At 34.3% G+C, this 14,099-nt stretch overlaps 1 protein-coding gene across 3 annotated transcripts; it reads right to left on the bottom strand.

Annotated features, from left to right (window-relative positions):
- Positions 1-5,897: 5,897 nt before the first annotated feature.
- LOC145324803 (uncharacterized) lies at positions 5,898-13,477 on the bottom strand. 3 transcript variants are annotated; one of them, XM_080167445.1, is made up of 10 exons: positions 13,232-13,459; positions 12,570-12,687; positions 11,869-11,955; positions 9,918-10,085; positions 9,549-9,670; positions 8,847-9,101; positions 8,167-8,250; positions 7,158-7,229; positions 6,630-6,805; positions 5,898-6,040 (listed from the first exon to the last, which is right to left on the bottom strand). In XM_080167445.1, exons 1-6 carry the CDS (start codon positions 13,333-13,335, stop codon positions 8,894-8,896), a joined length of 807 nt encoding a protein of 268 aa, XP_080023571.1. In that variant the 5' UTR covers positions 13,336-13,459; the 3' UTR covers positions 5,898-6,040; positions 6,630-6,805; positions 7,158-7,229; positions 8,167-8,250; positions 8,847-8,893. The 3 variants fall into 3 exon arrangements, with proteins under 3 accessions (XP_080023571.1, XP_080023574.1, XP_080023573.1); XM_080167448.1 differs by lacking the exon at positions 8,847-9,101 and having other exon boundaries at positions 13,232-13,477; XM_080167447.1 differs by lacking the exon at positions 8,167-8,250 and having other exon boundaries at positions 13,232-13,462.
- Between the last annotated feature and the right edge of the window lie 622 nt (positions 13,478-14,099).

The raw sequence follows: 14,099 nt of genomic DNA, 5'->3' as shown, positions 1-14,099 counted from the left end.
TTGTTTTGTAATCTTTGATGATACCAGAGTGAGTGGGTCCCCAAATTTTTATTTTTATTTGTTTTCTTTATTCGTTGGCTTAACAACTTTAGGGACTTTATTGAATTTTTATTTTTTTATTTATAAAGTTTAGTGTTCAAACGTTTAAATCAATAATCTTACGCTACTGATGGGGTAATTTTGTTTATCATCACTAGGGTGTACATAAATTTATTTGAGATTGTCGTATCCCTTTAGATCCTCGATGATACATATTTATTGTTTAAATTTAATAATGCTAATGAAATTTTCTTTTTTTCAGACGTAAAAGCTCGATGTTAAAAGTGGCGTCTATTCTTTCATTTATGCATTACATTGAAAATACAGAAGAAACTTTTCTTTAGGTTTTATTGTAAATTTTTAAAAATTTAAAATGAATATTTCTACAAAAATTAAAATTATATTATGGACAGTTTTCCGCGAATATTAAAATAAAAATTAAAAGATTAATACCAGTTTTGTAAACCCAGTCTAACAAAACTGGTATCAATTTTAAGATTTGGTATTCGTGGAAAATTGTCTGTAATGCAGTGCCATACATAATTTTTCAGTATAGCTGTGAACCGGTTCTAATCCAGCGGATATTAATCGGTTTCAAAACCTTGCTGGAAAATAAATTCCTCTTAAGGTAAAGGTTTCGTGATTTTTCCCAACAAAAATTTGAGTTTTCCATATTTTTTTAGTGCTAGTACATTATTAGAGCATTTTAATGATTTAAAAATATGTAATACTAGCACAAATATTTGAGGATTCTGTATTAAATTATTATCTATTTTGTATATAAACCAAACTGTATTTTCACATTCCTTTATCGAAGCGCTTTTTATAGTGCCTATAAAAATGACGTCATAATGGCCTACAATTGGTCAATTAAAATGTATTCTAGCATACCATTGTATATATTTTATTCTGTGTATTGGCCTATAATTAGTTATTTGTATTGTGTGACGTCATTCTTTTTATAGGCACTATAAAAATCTTCTCCTAATTATTTAGGACCAAAACTACAACTACTTAAATTTACATATTATCATATAGTGGCATTATAATACTTTAACTAAAGATTTTAAAAGGAATTATATTGTAATTTTATTGTGTTAATGTTGTAAAAATGTTAGTTATGTTTTATGTCTATAGATTATGTATGATTGACAGCTGATCTGAAGGCCCAATTGGTCCAGCGGAAAGTCACATAACAAGTTGATGAGAACTAGTAAAATATAATGCCCAGGGAACCCAGAACCAGATTTAGTTAAACTGAGCTGGATCCTTAAATCATTTTAGTGGTGAGCCATATCGGGGTTAGCCGAATTTCAGCCAATCACAGCGCGGCATTTCATAAAATGCTGTGCTCTCATTGGTGGAAAATTGGCTCACCCCGATCTGGATCACCACAAAACTGATTTAAAGATACAGCTCTGTATGAGTACCATTCCCCACAATGATTTTTTTAAAATTACTTTTTTGATGGTTAATAACTTTTTTCCTGTAAGAGATAGTGGAAAAAAAAAACTTTGCAAGGGAAAAATTTATACTTGCAGTATGCCAAAACTTTATATTTGATGACTGTGGGGTGTTGGGCACAGTCCCTCCCACCCCCTCCCTATCCAAAACTAGTTCTGGGTTCCTTGGGCAACATATTTTACTAGTTTTCATTAACTTGTTGTGTGATCTTCCGCTGAAACAATTTAGCCTTCAGATCAGATGTGGATTAAATTTACTTTAAAAATATTTAACACTGGTAAAAGATAGTTGAACAAGGATGACAAAGTCCTCAATTAGTAAAGCACATAAATTAAAATTATTCTAATCCTAATGCAGTTTTAATAGATGGACGGACAAAGTTAGTTATAGAGTAGATCATTATTGGTTTTAATATTCTTTAAAACAATTTTGAAAAGTCAATCTCAAATAGCAGCCGAAATAATCAAATTTTCCCAATAAGTTAGCTTAGTTAATTTTAATTTCGCAGAATGGGTTACAACCTGACAAACTAACAAACGGACAGACCATAGGTACGCAATGCGCTAAAATTTCGATGTTGTCTAACACAATTTTAAAAAGTTATTTTTTGTAAAAGGGTTTGAAGTTTGGAATCACTTGAAAATTAATGTATATTTTTTTGTGGAGAGGAGGGGGGGTATAGAAAATCCCCCATAGTGTTATTAATTTTGGGCTCATACCACCCATGAAAAAATTATTATTGTGTAAGAAATGTCAATATATCACTCGGATTTTTAGTGCGTGAAGCGCCTAAGAAAATTGTTGTGGGTTTCAGATGTTTAAAGGGTGCCTATGGAACCTTAAATTTGGGTATGATTTCAAATTGTTTTGAGGAGAGGCGTAGAATGTAATATATTTTGGAGAAATGTTTTTTTGGGGGGGAGATTATTACTTTTTTACCCTCCTTTCCCCTACACCACGTCCTAATATTTTCAGTTTTTACCCCCCAACCAAACGGGTATTGAGCAAAAAGTAGCTTTATGTAAAAAAAAAAAGACAAAGTCAATTATCATTTCTAGCTGTGATCAAAGAATCAAAAAAGACAAATTATAAAAATTTATGTATTATAGTTTAATGTTGTTTTTATAGATTTTCTTAATATGTAGATAATACTAATATTTGTATTTTATGTAATGAATATAAGTTATTTTTCAAACATTATTACAGTACTGCATTTTTACTTTTGATTAATGTAAAATTATCAATGTCAAATAAATGTTACACAAAATGGTTAAATCTTAAAATTATATAAAGGATTTATGTATGTGTGTACATAAAGATCTCGGAAAAGGTTTTCCGATCGCTTCACAATGTTTAGAGAAGTTTAGCAATAGTCCAGGATAGGTTTTAGGCTATCTATTATCTATATCTAGGCTATCTATTAATGGTTAGTAGGAAGGGAGGGGATGGGGTAAATAGCGCGGGTATTGTTATTTTAGCCAGCTAGACGTACCACTTTATTATAATACATCTGTTGTAACATTCAACTAATTATATATCGATCTTCAAAATGAAAATAAATTTGGGGTAAAACACCACATCTTTGTGTGAGGTCCTTGGAGACTACTGGCGAAGCCACAGAGTTATTGAAAAGTAACAGACATGTTGCAAAAATACATAGAGATTATTGAATTTTATTAACTACTTCAATATAAAAACTTTGATTGCCCCGCTATAAAATAGGATTGGGTTTAAAATATTGCCATGGTCGTAGCGGTCATGCTTCTTGCGTCATATTGGCAGGGTGACGCAAATTCCAGATCTCGTTTTTCGCTGATTTTTCTTCATAAGATAAAAGCGATGCTTGCAAGATTATTTAATTCGCTATAATATAAAGATAATTTTTATTCAAATCGCGAAATCTGCGTCACCCTTCTGAACTGAAAGTGGGGAAGAGAACAAGGAAGCGGGTAGAACCGGTTATAATAATGTTTTGTTTTCTTGACTTTAGATTAAACTTCACCATAAAATAGTGACATTTATGAGAAGAAGAAGGGTAGGTTACGTCACGAGGAATAGTGACAATCATTCTAAAAAGTAATAAAAAAAATCACGCAGTCGAAATACTATAGTAAATCTTCTAATAAATGATTTAAATTCAATCTAATTAAACCATTGCTTATAAAAGAAATCCAAGCATTAGATGATCAAATAAAAATTAGAGAGAGAGAGAGAGAAAAAGAATGAAAGGGAAGAGGTTTTCATTTCCTTGAATGGTTTATTGTGGTTATGGGTTTGGCACTGCCTGTTTTATCAAAACAACGAATAAAAATTTTCTAAATAGCACCTAGCACTATCAAAGATAAGTTTTTCTCGGCCATTGTCGAATGCATAAAACCTTTTTAAATCTATCGGATTTAAAAATGAATTTTATGCTTTCCCTATGGAGCCAAGAACCCCACACATAACTTATTATTGGAATAAATTGAAAAAAATATGGTAGTTTTTCTTATGGTAACCCCTGCGAAGCAACCTAACTTTGCGGTGCCATAACCCTGCGGGCTTCCCAGTATCCAATGTAGCTTAAAGATCAAAAAAACAATTTCCAACCAAGACATTTAGAGTTTTAAATTATTGGATGAAAGGCATAAACACCTCCCCGTAAACTAAGCCCAGTTTATATTCAGAGGTCTTTGAAGACATCCAATCTTTAAACAAGTGATTTAAAGAAGAAAAAAAAATTTTGTCCGTTAAGATCTTGCCAACTGCTGTAACGTGTAACTTTTTCTTAGTGCCAGTGTTGCAGCTGCCAGAATGGCTATGAAATACATGGATATTGAGAAAGATTCTCGGGCTCAATACCAGCTGAGTATCCACGTGGATGTTCAGCTACTATTGGGGCCATTTTTGGATACTCAGCTACCATTGGGGAAATGTGTGGATATTCAACTACCATTTGGGGAAAAATAGTTTTCCTATCAATTTAATACAAAAGGTACGATTTAGGAAGCGTAGCAATTCTATAATAGAAAGTCTGTTGGTCCATTTTAAACATGTTGATGTTTTCAGAAACCAATTTTTTCATATAATATAATAAATGAAAGCAAAGTTTTTCTATATTTTTTGGGTATTGTATCAACTCTATAAGAACGTAATTACCAAAATGTTCGTATGCCCAACTACGATTTTATTTTGTCATCCTTGTTTTGTATAAGTCTTATATAAAAACAATGTTTTTTTTTTTATTTTTAAATCAGTCTAGAATAAAGGACAACACATATAAAAATCTTTATTGTCATGGGAATCAGCAGTATGAAAGGATATAATGAAAATACCAATAGGAAACTTTTGTGGATATTCAACTACCATAGGGAAAAAGTGTGGATATTCAACTACTCTTGGGAAATATGCGTGGATACTTAGCTACTATTGGGGAAATCGTGGATACTCAGCTGGTATTGAGCCTCTATTATTATCCACGGAAAGCTGTCTATACAATTCAATAAATAACTATGTTTGATTTAAAATATTAACCTGATGATTATAGTCCCGGACATAATTATCAAGTATGAAACAATCTTGGAGAAGGATTAGCTCCACAGATGGACGGGCCTCAAAAGATCCCTCGTTTTCCTTCGTTTTTACCTAAATTAATTAAATTAATGTGTATTTTATAATACTTGCGGATACGCCCCTATAAGTCTCTAGGGGCACTTAAGATGACTCCGAGTCCCCACCCCAACTTTCAATTTCAGTTTTAAAAAGAAAAAGTAAAAAAAATGCTGGGTGGAATTTATTTCTAGGGGTGATTTCTCATAGAAGGATGGGATACCATCCTCCAAAATAGTTTTTAAAAATTCCCTGAACTTATAAGAAGCTTCAATGTAAAGGAGAACCATATCGGTTCAGCGGTTACCCAGGATCGATATAATACCATAAAAAAACCTAGTTTTTACCACTTTTATGGTAAAATTTTACCAGCCTATACGATTTAAAAGGTGGTAAAATTTTACCGTAACCGTGGTAAAAACACTTTTAGTGGTACTTTCTCACGCTTTTTACCATCGATTTTTACCACAATTATCGGTAAAATTTTACCAGATTTCCGGTAAAATATTACCATTTTAGGACGCAAATTTATACCAGATTTTGACCAATTTTTACCACTTTTTTGGTAAAATTTACCGCAAATTTCTGGTAGATTTTACCGAAAAAGTGGTAAAACTGTTCAACACCTGGTAATATTTTTGCCCTAAACTGGTAAAATTTTACCAGAAATAGGGTAAATATGGTAAAAATTTACCAATAATTGTGGTAAAAACGGGTGGTAAAAATCACGAGAAAGTGGTAAAAAACGACCTTAATTATAGAAAAACCTCGCTTGTACACAAAACGCAAAAATAAAAAAAAAATTGTTTTCATTATTATCTTTATTGATTGAAACAACACTTAAACATATTTTTCTTGATTCTACTGCTCTGGCCGCGAAAACTGTTGCGCAACCTCCAGGATTTGCCTGGCACCGGCCCCATTCGACCTCGTATCACTGATTTTCAACCTGGAATAAAATTGCTCATTAGTTAATTAGATAATTACAGGGATATAAAGGGATAAGACATTGGCTGATAAATTGATGTTCATCTCTAATGATGATACACATCGTTACCCCTTCTGTAGATTACAATAAGTGATTGAAATGTTAGGACACTCAACTTAATGAACCAACCAATAAAAAATCAATAAAAGTACCCAAGGTTGTTAGGCCAAAGAATAAGAAAATGTTATTTGAAAACTTTGGGGGCTAGTGTAATTTACAGCCCAATGTCCCATCCCTCCCTACTAAATATCTAATCTATAATACAAAGTAGAACGATGTCTGTCCGTCCGTCCGTCCGTCCGTCCGTCCCAAAGATAAAGCCTATACTCGCTGTTTACGCAAATGTGTCAGAACTTCCCCCCCCCCCCTTACTCTCACACCTAAATTTTTTCTTTTGAAAGCAAAAATAAAAGTGTGTAGGTTCAACTCCCCCTCTCCCCCCTCATTCATTTCCTACAGGCATCTTGACACGTGGCAAAAAAATCAGCAAACTTATCTAACTAAACATCTTTGAAAACGCAGAACGAGAAAAAATAAAGGGAAAGCTTACCTGGAAAACATAAGCAGTAACAACATCCCTGGCTAACAAGAACATGCTGTGTCCATACTACTCGGCATCATAACAGGGAACCCGATCTTGTCTGCCTCCGCCTTCAAGGTGTCCAGGCTCTGGTCCTCTCCGTGGTAACCGTGGATTACAGGTACGTTAGCGGCTTCCATGATCATCTAAAAAACAGGTTAAATATTAGAAAAATTGTAACGACAGACTTCTTTTAAATACACAGTTGCTTTTCCTAGAGCCTACTTGTGTTTCGTCTTAAAAGAGGATGGTTGGAGGGTTTTTACCAATGAAAATATTCGAGGTCATTTTTCCAAGAAGCGGTGTCATACCCCCCCCCCCCCCCCCCCGCCAAAAAAACAGCATAAACATTCCCTGAAAATTATGGAAGACCAGAAGATTGAGATCGTACAGGACAAATGAACAGACATCCTGTTACTCCGGTATAGTATAGAGTGTTATTTTTTTCTACTTGAAATCAACCAAAATAAGTTCCTGAGTAGCTACTCTATCATTTACCTTAGATGTAGACTTGATACCCATATCTCTAATGGCAGTGGACGGTGGACCAACAAATATAACTCCTTTCTCCTGATAAAAAAAAAAAATTTAAATTAAAAGGTAGGTATCATTCTTATTAATATAATATTACATTCTTGAAATTAACCAGAAAAAAACGTAAGCAGTACAGTCTGCACAGGGTTTTTACGGGAAGGGATGTAATCTTAGAGGTTTTTAAAAAACGGGGGGGGGGGAATCTACATAATTTTAATTTTAAGGGGTGTGTTGTCAACCCCATTCCTCACACTAATGACCGTGGACAAGATAATGAACGAAATATACATATATAAATCCCCAAATATATTGAACAAAACAACACCTTAGATTAGTTCAGACACTGCTAGTTTGAATGAACCAATCAAGATTTAAAGTTGTGAGCTAACGTGTTTATAAAACTTTGGGTACCAGTATAACTTCCAGTCTAATATCCACTCCCTCCCTGCAGTCAAATGGAAAATATTACCTGTCCAGGGATATAAAATACACGTGGATATTATTAATGACATATCATGGAAATTTGTTGTCATGAATTTAGGTTCCTAACATGGACTTCATATATTGGTCAGATCGTTTACCCAGAAGGAGGTAAGGGGGTGTTGTAAGGGAGGAATAAGGGTGTATCTTTATTTTAGCCCGCTGTGAGTACCGCTTTATTAGAGTACATGAAAAACTGGTGTAACATCCAGGTAATAATATATCCATTTACCCAAGAATCTTAAGGGATAAGACAATGGTCGACAAATTGATGTACTGTACATGTACAACCCCATTGATGATACACAAAATTACCCCTTACATAGATTACCTTTTGTGGTTGATACGTTTGGACACTCAACTTAATGTACCAACCAATCAGGGATCACTTAATCCCCAAAGTTGTTAAGCCAACGAATAAGAATACGTTATTATAAAAGTTTGGGGACACGTGTAGTTAACAGCCCATTGTCCCCTCCCTCCCTGCATTTACCTGGCAAAGATTAGCAAACTCGACATTCTCGGAGAGAAATCCATAGCCAGGATGTACAGCATCGGAGCCGGTTTCCGCCGCAACCTAAGATAATACAGTGTATGGTCAATAGTAACTAAGCCCCTAGAGGCCTCTAGGGGCACTTGAGTTAGTGGTGAGTTGAAATAGATCCCAACATTTTTTTATTTTAGTTTCAATAGAAAAAGTAAAAAAAATCCATCTTAAGGCTTAAATATGATCAGAAAATAGAATAAAACCAACTCAGGACCTATGTGATGCCTACCTAAAATAGAGAACCCAATCGGATCAGTAGTTATTTAGAAAAAAAGTCTTACTGCTTTATATAATAGGATGATGCATTACTGATTATATGCTTCACGTGGCGTATGGAGTCGTGGAACGCGGGGTCCTAAGTTATGGAGGATTAAATGAAGGAAGGAAGTGGACTGTTTATTACACTAGTCCCCAAAGCTTTATTTTCTTCTTATTATAACGTTTTCTTATTCATTGGCTTAGGTAACTACTTTGGGGAGTTAATTAAATTTTGATTTATTGTTTCAATAAGTTGAGTGTTCAAACGTTTTTTAACCACTAATTTTATGTATCATCGATGTTGATGTTCATCAGTTTATCGGCCATTGACTTATCCCTTTACATCCCTGATATAAATTTGATTTTACCTTGGGGGTGGCCGACCTCTTGGTTCAGGTGAGTAATCCCTGGGCCCCTACCGGGAGGTCCCCTCCTGGGTGACGGGGAATATTCTCTGTGGTGGGGGGGAGGAGGTCCGCGGGGGGGGTCCTCGTGGCGACATATCCCTCATTGGCGGTGGGGGGCCTCTGTAACGTTGTTGTGGAGGGGAGTAGTCGCCCCTGGGGTGTGCCTCCCTTGTGAAGTAATGTGAGGGGGGTCCGTAGCCATCTCTCCTCTCATACCTGAAAAAATAAAAATAATTTACTTAAAAAGTTAAAATTCATTAAAAAAAAGGTTTTTAAAATTTTTTGATTGGTAGAAAAGGGAAGAACTAATAAAAAAGAGCATATCTAGGTAGGAAAGTTATTGTAATTTTAGAAAATCTTTAATAAAGCAATAAAAGAGATGGTAGGCATTTAAAGTTAGCAAATTTGGAAATTACACTAATATATTTTGTTTATATACTAAATTGTTTAAAGTAAAAAGGTTCTTTGTCTTTAGCTTAAGATTTCGATAACTACTAAACCGATTGAGTTCTCCTTTATAGGTAGGAAAGCTTCTCATATGACACGGAATGGTTTTAGACTATATTTCTGTCCCCTATCTATCCTTTTTAATACAGAGCCCCTAAATGCTAGGGCCGCAGCCGCTAGCAATATCTAAACTAATCTTAAAATTTAAAATTTTACCTTGGTGGAGGGGATCTACCACCCCCTCTGCCACCACGTCCTCTGAAACCACCCCTGTCCCCTCCACGGCCTCTGCCTCTAAAGCCACCCTTATCACCTCCCCTTCCTCTAGAGCCACCTCTGTTATTTTTAAATGTTTTCATTTTGAAAAAAAAAATTCGATGATTTTTAGTAAGTATTTTGGAAGATTAATTTTAAATTTTTTTATCTTAGGTACTGCTGTTTTATTAGCGCAGCAACTTTATAACAAAACTGTACGTCAGTCCATGGCGAAATTACAAAAAATGCATTGCTTTTAAACGTTACATTTAATAAATAAGCCTACCTAAAGATTTTCTAACTTTTACTTTTTAAAACAAAAACTTTCCTAGAGTAATGTGGGGGGCTGCGTCTTTCATACCTATCCCCGCCCCCACCCCGGCCTCTACCTCTGTAAGAACTGCGCCCCCTATCACCTCCGCCTCCACGTCCCCTGCCTCGTCCCCGGGATATTTCCACTCTCAGCCGTTCACCGGCATATAATGTACCGTTCATTTCCTTAAAAAATAAAGTGAAGTAAAAATAACTTCAAGACCTGAAGTTTGTTTAATAACAATAAGGTAAAAATAAATCAAAACAATTCCCTATAACTTAAAAATACCTCCTACAGTTAGGGAGTTGAATCCATTTTTATAGAAGCAGAAATATAATCTATGATTATGGTTTGGACCCTCTAAAACTGTAATCTACCTTTCCACTTTCCCCTCTCTTGGTGAAGATATCTTCAACGCCGATAGGATTTTTGAAATGTAAGATTCTACTTTCCCTTCTCTTGGTGAAGATATCTTCAACGCCGATACGATTTTTGAAATGTAAGATTCCACTTTCCCCTCTCTTGGTGAAGATATCTTCAACGCCGATACGATTTTTGAAATTTAAGATTCCACTTTTGCCTCTCTTGGTGAAGATATCTTCAACAAGAGAGACAAAAGTGGAATCTTATATTTCAAAAATCGTATCGGCGTTGAAGATATCTTCAACAAGAGAGGGGAAAGTGGAAGGGTAGATTACAGTTTTAGAGGGTCCAAACCATAATCATAGATTATATTTCTGCTTCTATAAAAATGGATTCAACTCCCTAACTGTCCTACCCTTGTGGAATATTCTAAACCCTTCTTGATCTCCCTAAACCTAACTAAAAGCAGTAGTGAAAGTTTCAAACAAAAAATTCAAGTAATGAAAAGGTGAAGGCAAGCCTTGACTTTTAAGGGGGTGGCAACACCCAGCCATTTTGTTGTAAAGAAACTAAAATATTGTTTGTATTATTATACAGATCTACAAAGATAAATATAAGCTGCGAAACTTTTCTGTAACTTACTTCTTCAACTGCCCCCTATGTTTCAAATGCTGATCTGAGGTCTTGTTTCTTTACAATCTAAATAAAAGAATTTGTTATAATCAAAAACTATAGGTATGAAACTAAAAAAATACGACAAGAAACCTTATACTTTTTAGCTAGACCAAAATAATCAGTAGGTAACAAGTTTGAAATAGATAGGACAATTCCTACATGCTTGAATTAATGATAATAGCTATGAGTTTCGTCCATACAGACCGGCCATCCAACACTAATTATAGAAAAGCTTCGCGTTTACAAAAAACATAATTCCCTTCCACAAAATAACAATGATAACGTTTATGAGAGTAAAGCTCTCAAATAAGACAGTGGGACAAACGGAATTTTGTTGGTAAAACTTCAAGGATTTTAAGGGATAAGGCAATCCCCGATAAATTGATCCACATCATTAATGATTATTAACAAAATTATATCTTTATAATTATAATTTTTTTTTCAATTTTTTTCAATTTTGTACCCACCCCCCCCACCCCCCCGACTACCGACGAACAAGTATTTTAGGTTAGGTTAGGTTTTAGGCTAGGGAGCCGAGCGCTGCGGCTAGGCAGGCAAGTGGGCCGAGCGCTGCGGCTAGGCAGGCAAGGGGGCCGAGCGCTGCGGCTAGGCAGGCTAGGGAGCCGAGCGCTACATTTCTAAAAGGATAATACCACCTACTCTAATGAATGTAGAATATACGTGGATATTACGACAGGGGGAAAAAATTGTCGTTATTTTAGCTTGCTAACATGAAATTCGTTTATTGGTCAGTTTGTTCAACCAGTAGTAGGGTAAGGATTGGGTTTAAAGAAGGGGGGTATCTTTATTTTAGCCAGCTGTGAGCATCTCCTTATCAGAGTAAATGAAAATGTGGTACAACATCCCAGTAATAATATATCGATTATTTTTATAAACTTTAATGGAAAAAACATTAAAAAAATAATATACCTGTCTAGCTAACACTCTGGTAAGGGTTTCCATAGTCTTAAACCACTCCCGGATTAATTCTTCCCATAAAGTTAGTCCACTCAAAACCTAAAACAAACGAACTTATTTTGACAAGTAGAAAAGTTGGTGGAAAAATAATTCATCTAAATTAATGAAGCAAAAATTCGTCCCCAAACTTCATTTTTAATTCTTGATACAGATTTTAAAGGGTGGGGCTTAAAGGGTGTTAACTCCACTCAACCCGTAAAACCCCTTATTTGTTTCCCTTCAAAATTAAAAAAAAAATATATTAGATTACCAACCTCAAACCTTTGAAATCCCTCATTTTATCCCTCTTAAAATTAAAAGCTTGACGTACAATCAACCATTGGTTGTCTTTAGGACGATTGGCAAATAGATCTGATTCCTGTACTGTAGAACAAATAAAACATTATGGAATGGATATAGAATATACGTGGATATTGATGACAGTGGAAAAATTGAAGTCAATTTAGGTTGCTAACATGAAACTCATTCAATGGTCAGTTTGTTTATCCAGTAGGACGGGACGGAATGGAGTAAAGGGGGCGAATTAGGGTTATCGTCATTTTAGCCCACTGGGAGTTTTACTTTATTAGAGAAAATAAAAATCTAGTGTAACATCCAAGTAATAAAATATCTATTTCTGCAGGTTATCTTAATTATAGTATAGCTAACATTACCTCTAGAAACTGATCCCAAAGTTCACAGGACACAACAACATAGAGATTAGCCTTGATCCATGTGACAATGAGGGTCTGGAAGATGGCCTGGGTCAACCTTCCTCCAAGGGTGTCCTCCCTGATAAGCATAGATAACTATTAACTAAAGATCCAAGAACAAATTAAATATAAATAGGCTATTTTTATTTAAGTGTGTAGGTAGGTATAAAGTATACTTTTTATCTAAAAATGGTATTTTTGTCTCTGATTTTATTTATCGCGTCGTATTATAGACAGCTTTCCGCGACTGGTAAAATGAGAAATTTTCAGATCAATAGCAATTTTGTTAGCCCCGAGGGGCCAAAGGACTGGCCTAACAAAGCTGGTATTGATAATATAATTTCTAGACTATTGTTCATAGAAAATTGTCTGTAATACGTAATTTTTCAGTATGGCCCAGAACCATTTTTAATCCAGGGGATATTTATCGGTTTCAAAGCCATACTGGAAACTCTTTGTTTAGGTCAAAACTACATTAATATCAATTTTTCTTTATTTTAGATTTAGTGTGCTGACTAAACAAACTAATTTCATTACTTCTTCTTTACAAGCAAAATGCTAGTGAATTTGTTCTTAAATACTTAAAGAAAATCGTAACTTCTCTATAATAATTATCTATGTGCCTGCGTCTTGGTGGTGTTTCTGTGAGGGTGAGTTGAGTTATCTGCTGCAAGATAAAGAGTAACTGCTCCCATGTTCGCCCGTCCATCTTTACATTCATTACCATAAACCTGACCAAAATAAAATTATTGTTAGATTAGGAATATCTATTTCTTAAATAAAATTAACAGGATGTCTTTCTGTACCATGTGAAAAAGTTTAATTTTAGCTATAATGGGAGAAAAAATCGGCGTTATCCTCTTAGAAATTTTTTTTTCAATTTTTTTCAATTTTGTAATTTAAATATTTAGAGAAAATTGAGTAGTAATTTACTTCTTGATTCAAAATATTTGATTAAATTGAATCAAAACTAATAATTATTTTTGGCACTCTATATTCAAATAATCATAAGCTTATCAATAGTCGCATGCGCGCACAGAGGTGCCATAAATTTCAAAACTTAAAAATATAAGTTTTGTAGCGAAATTACTCTATAATTCGAAATCTCTGTCTTTCTTTTAGAAACATTCAGGGGAATATACGAAAGCTTATATTTATATTAAAGATGAAAAATCGATAAATTCAAATGCACACGGCACATCTGCGTAAACACACCCTGGATTTTTTTTCTTTTAATTTTAATTCGTATGAAGCTAGCTCAAATAAGTAAATATTAAATTTGATATATTTTTGATGATGCGGGAGGATGTTTTAAAAGAAATGATGAAATAATTTTCAAGGTTTTAAAAAAAAGTTAGCTTCTTTTATGCGAAAAAATTCAATAAAAAGTAAAAATTTTTACCAAAAAGTTGGTCAAATTTTACCAAGTTTTTTTTTTTGTTAAAGTCCAAAAATCTGGACTTAGCCTAAAAATTTACCTTGTCAATTTTT

This window comes from Acartia tonsa, chromosome 7 (genome assembly GCF_053477335.1).
Source record: "Acartia tonsa isolate MP-2025a chromosome 7, ASM5347733v1, whole genome shotgun sequence".
In the NCBI taxonomy this organism is placed as follows: Eukaryota; Metazoa; Arthropoda; class Copepoda; order Calanoida; family Acartiidae; genus Acartia; species Acartia tonsa.
Note: the sequence above shows the minus strand (reverse complement) of the source record. Positions and strands in the feature narration are given on the sequence as shown.

Excerpts from the sequence above, each read along its gene's own strand:
- LOC145324803 (XM_080167447.1), bottom strand. The coding sequence starts at position 13,335 with ATGGTAATGAATGTAAAGATGGACGGGCGAACATGGGAGCAGTTACTC. Across the intron at positions 11,956-12,569 it reads TTTGGGATCAGTTTCTAGAG|GTTTTGAGTGGACTAACTTT; the intron begins GTAATGTTAGCT and ends CGTTTGTTTTAG. Across the intron at positions 9,671-9,917 it reads GCAGCCCCCCACATTACTCT|AGAGGTGGCTCTAGAGGAAG; the intron begins AGGAAAGTTTTT and ends TTTAAAAATAAC.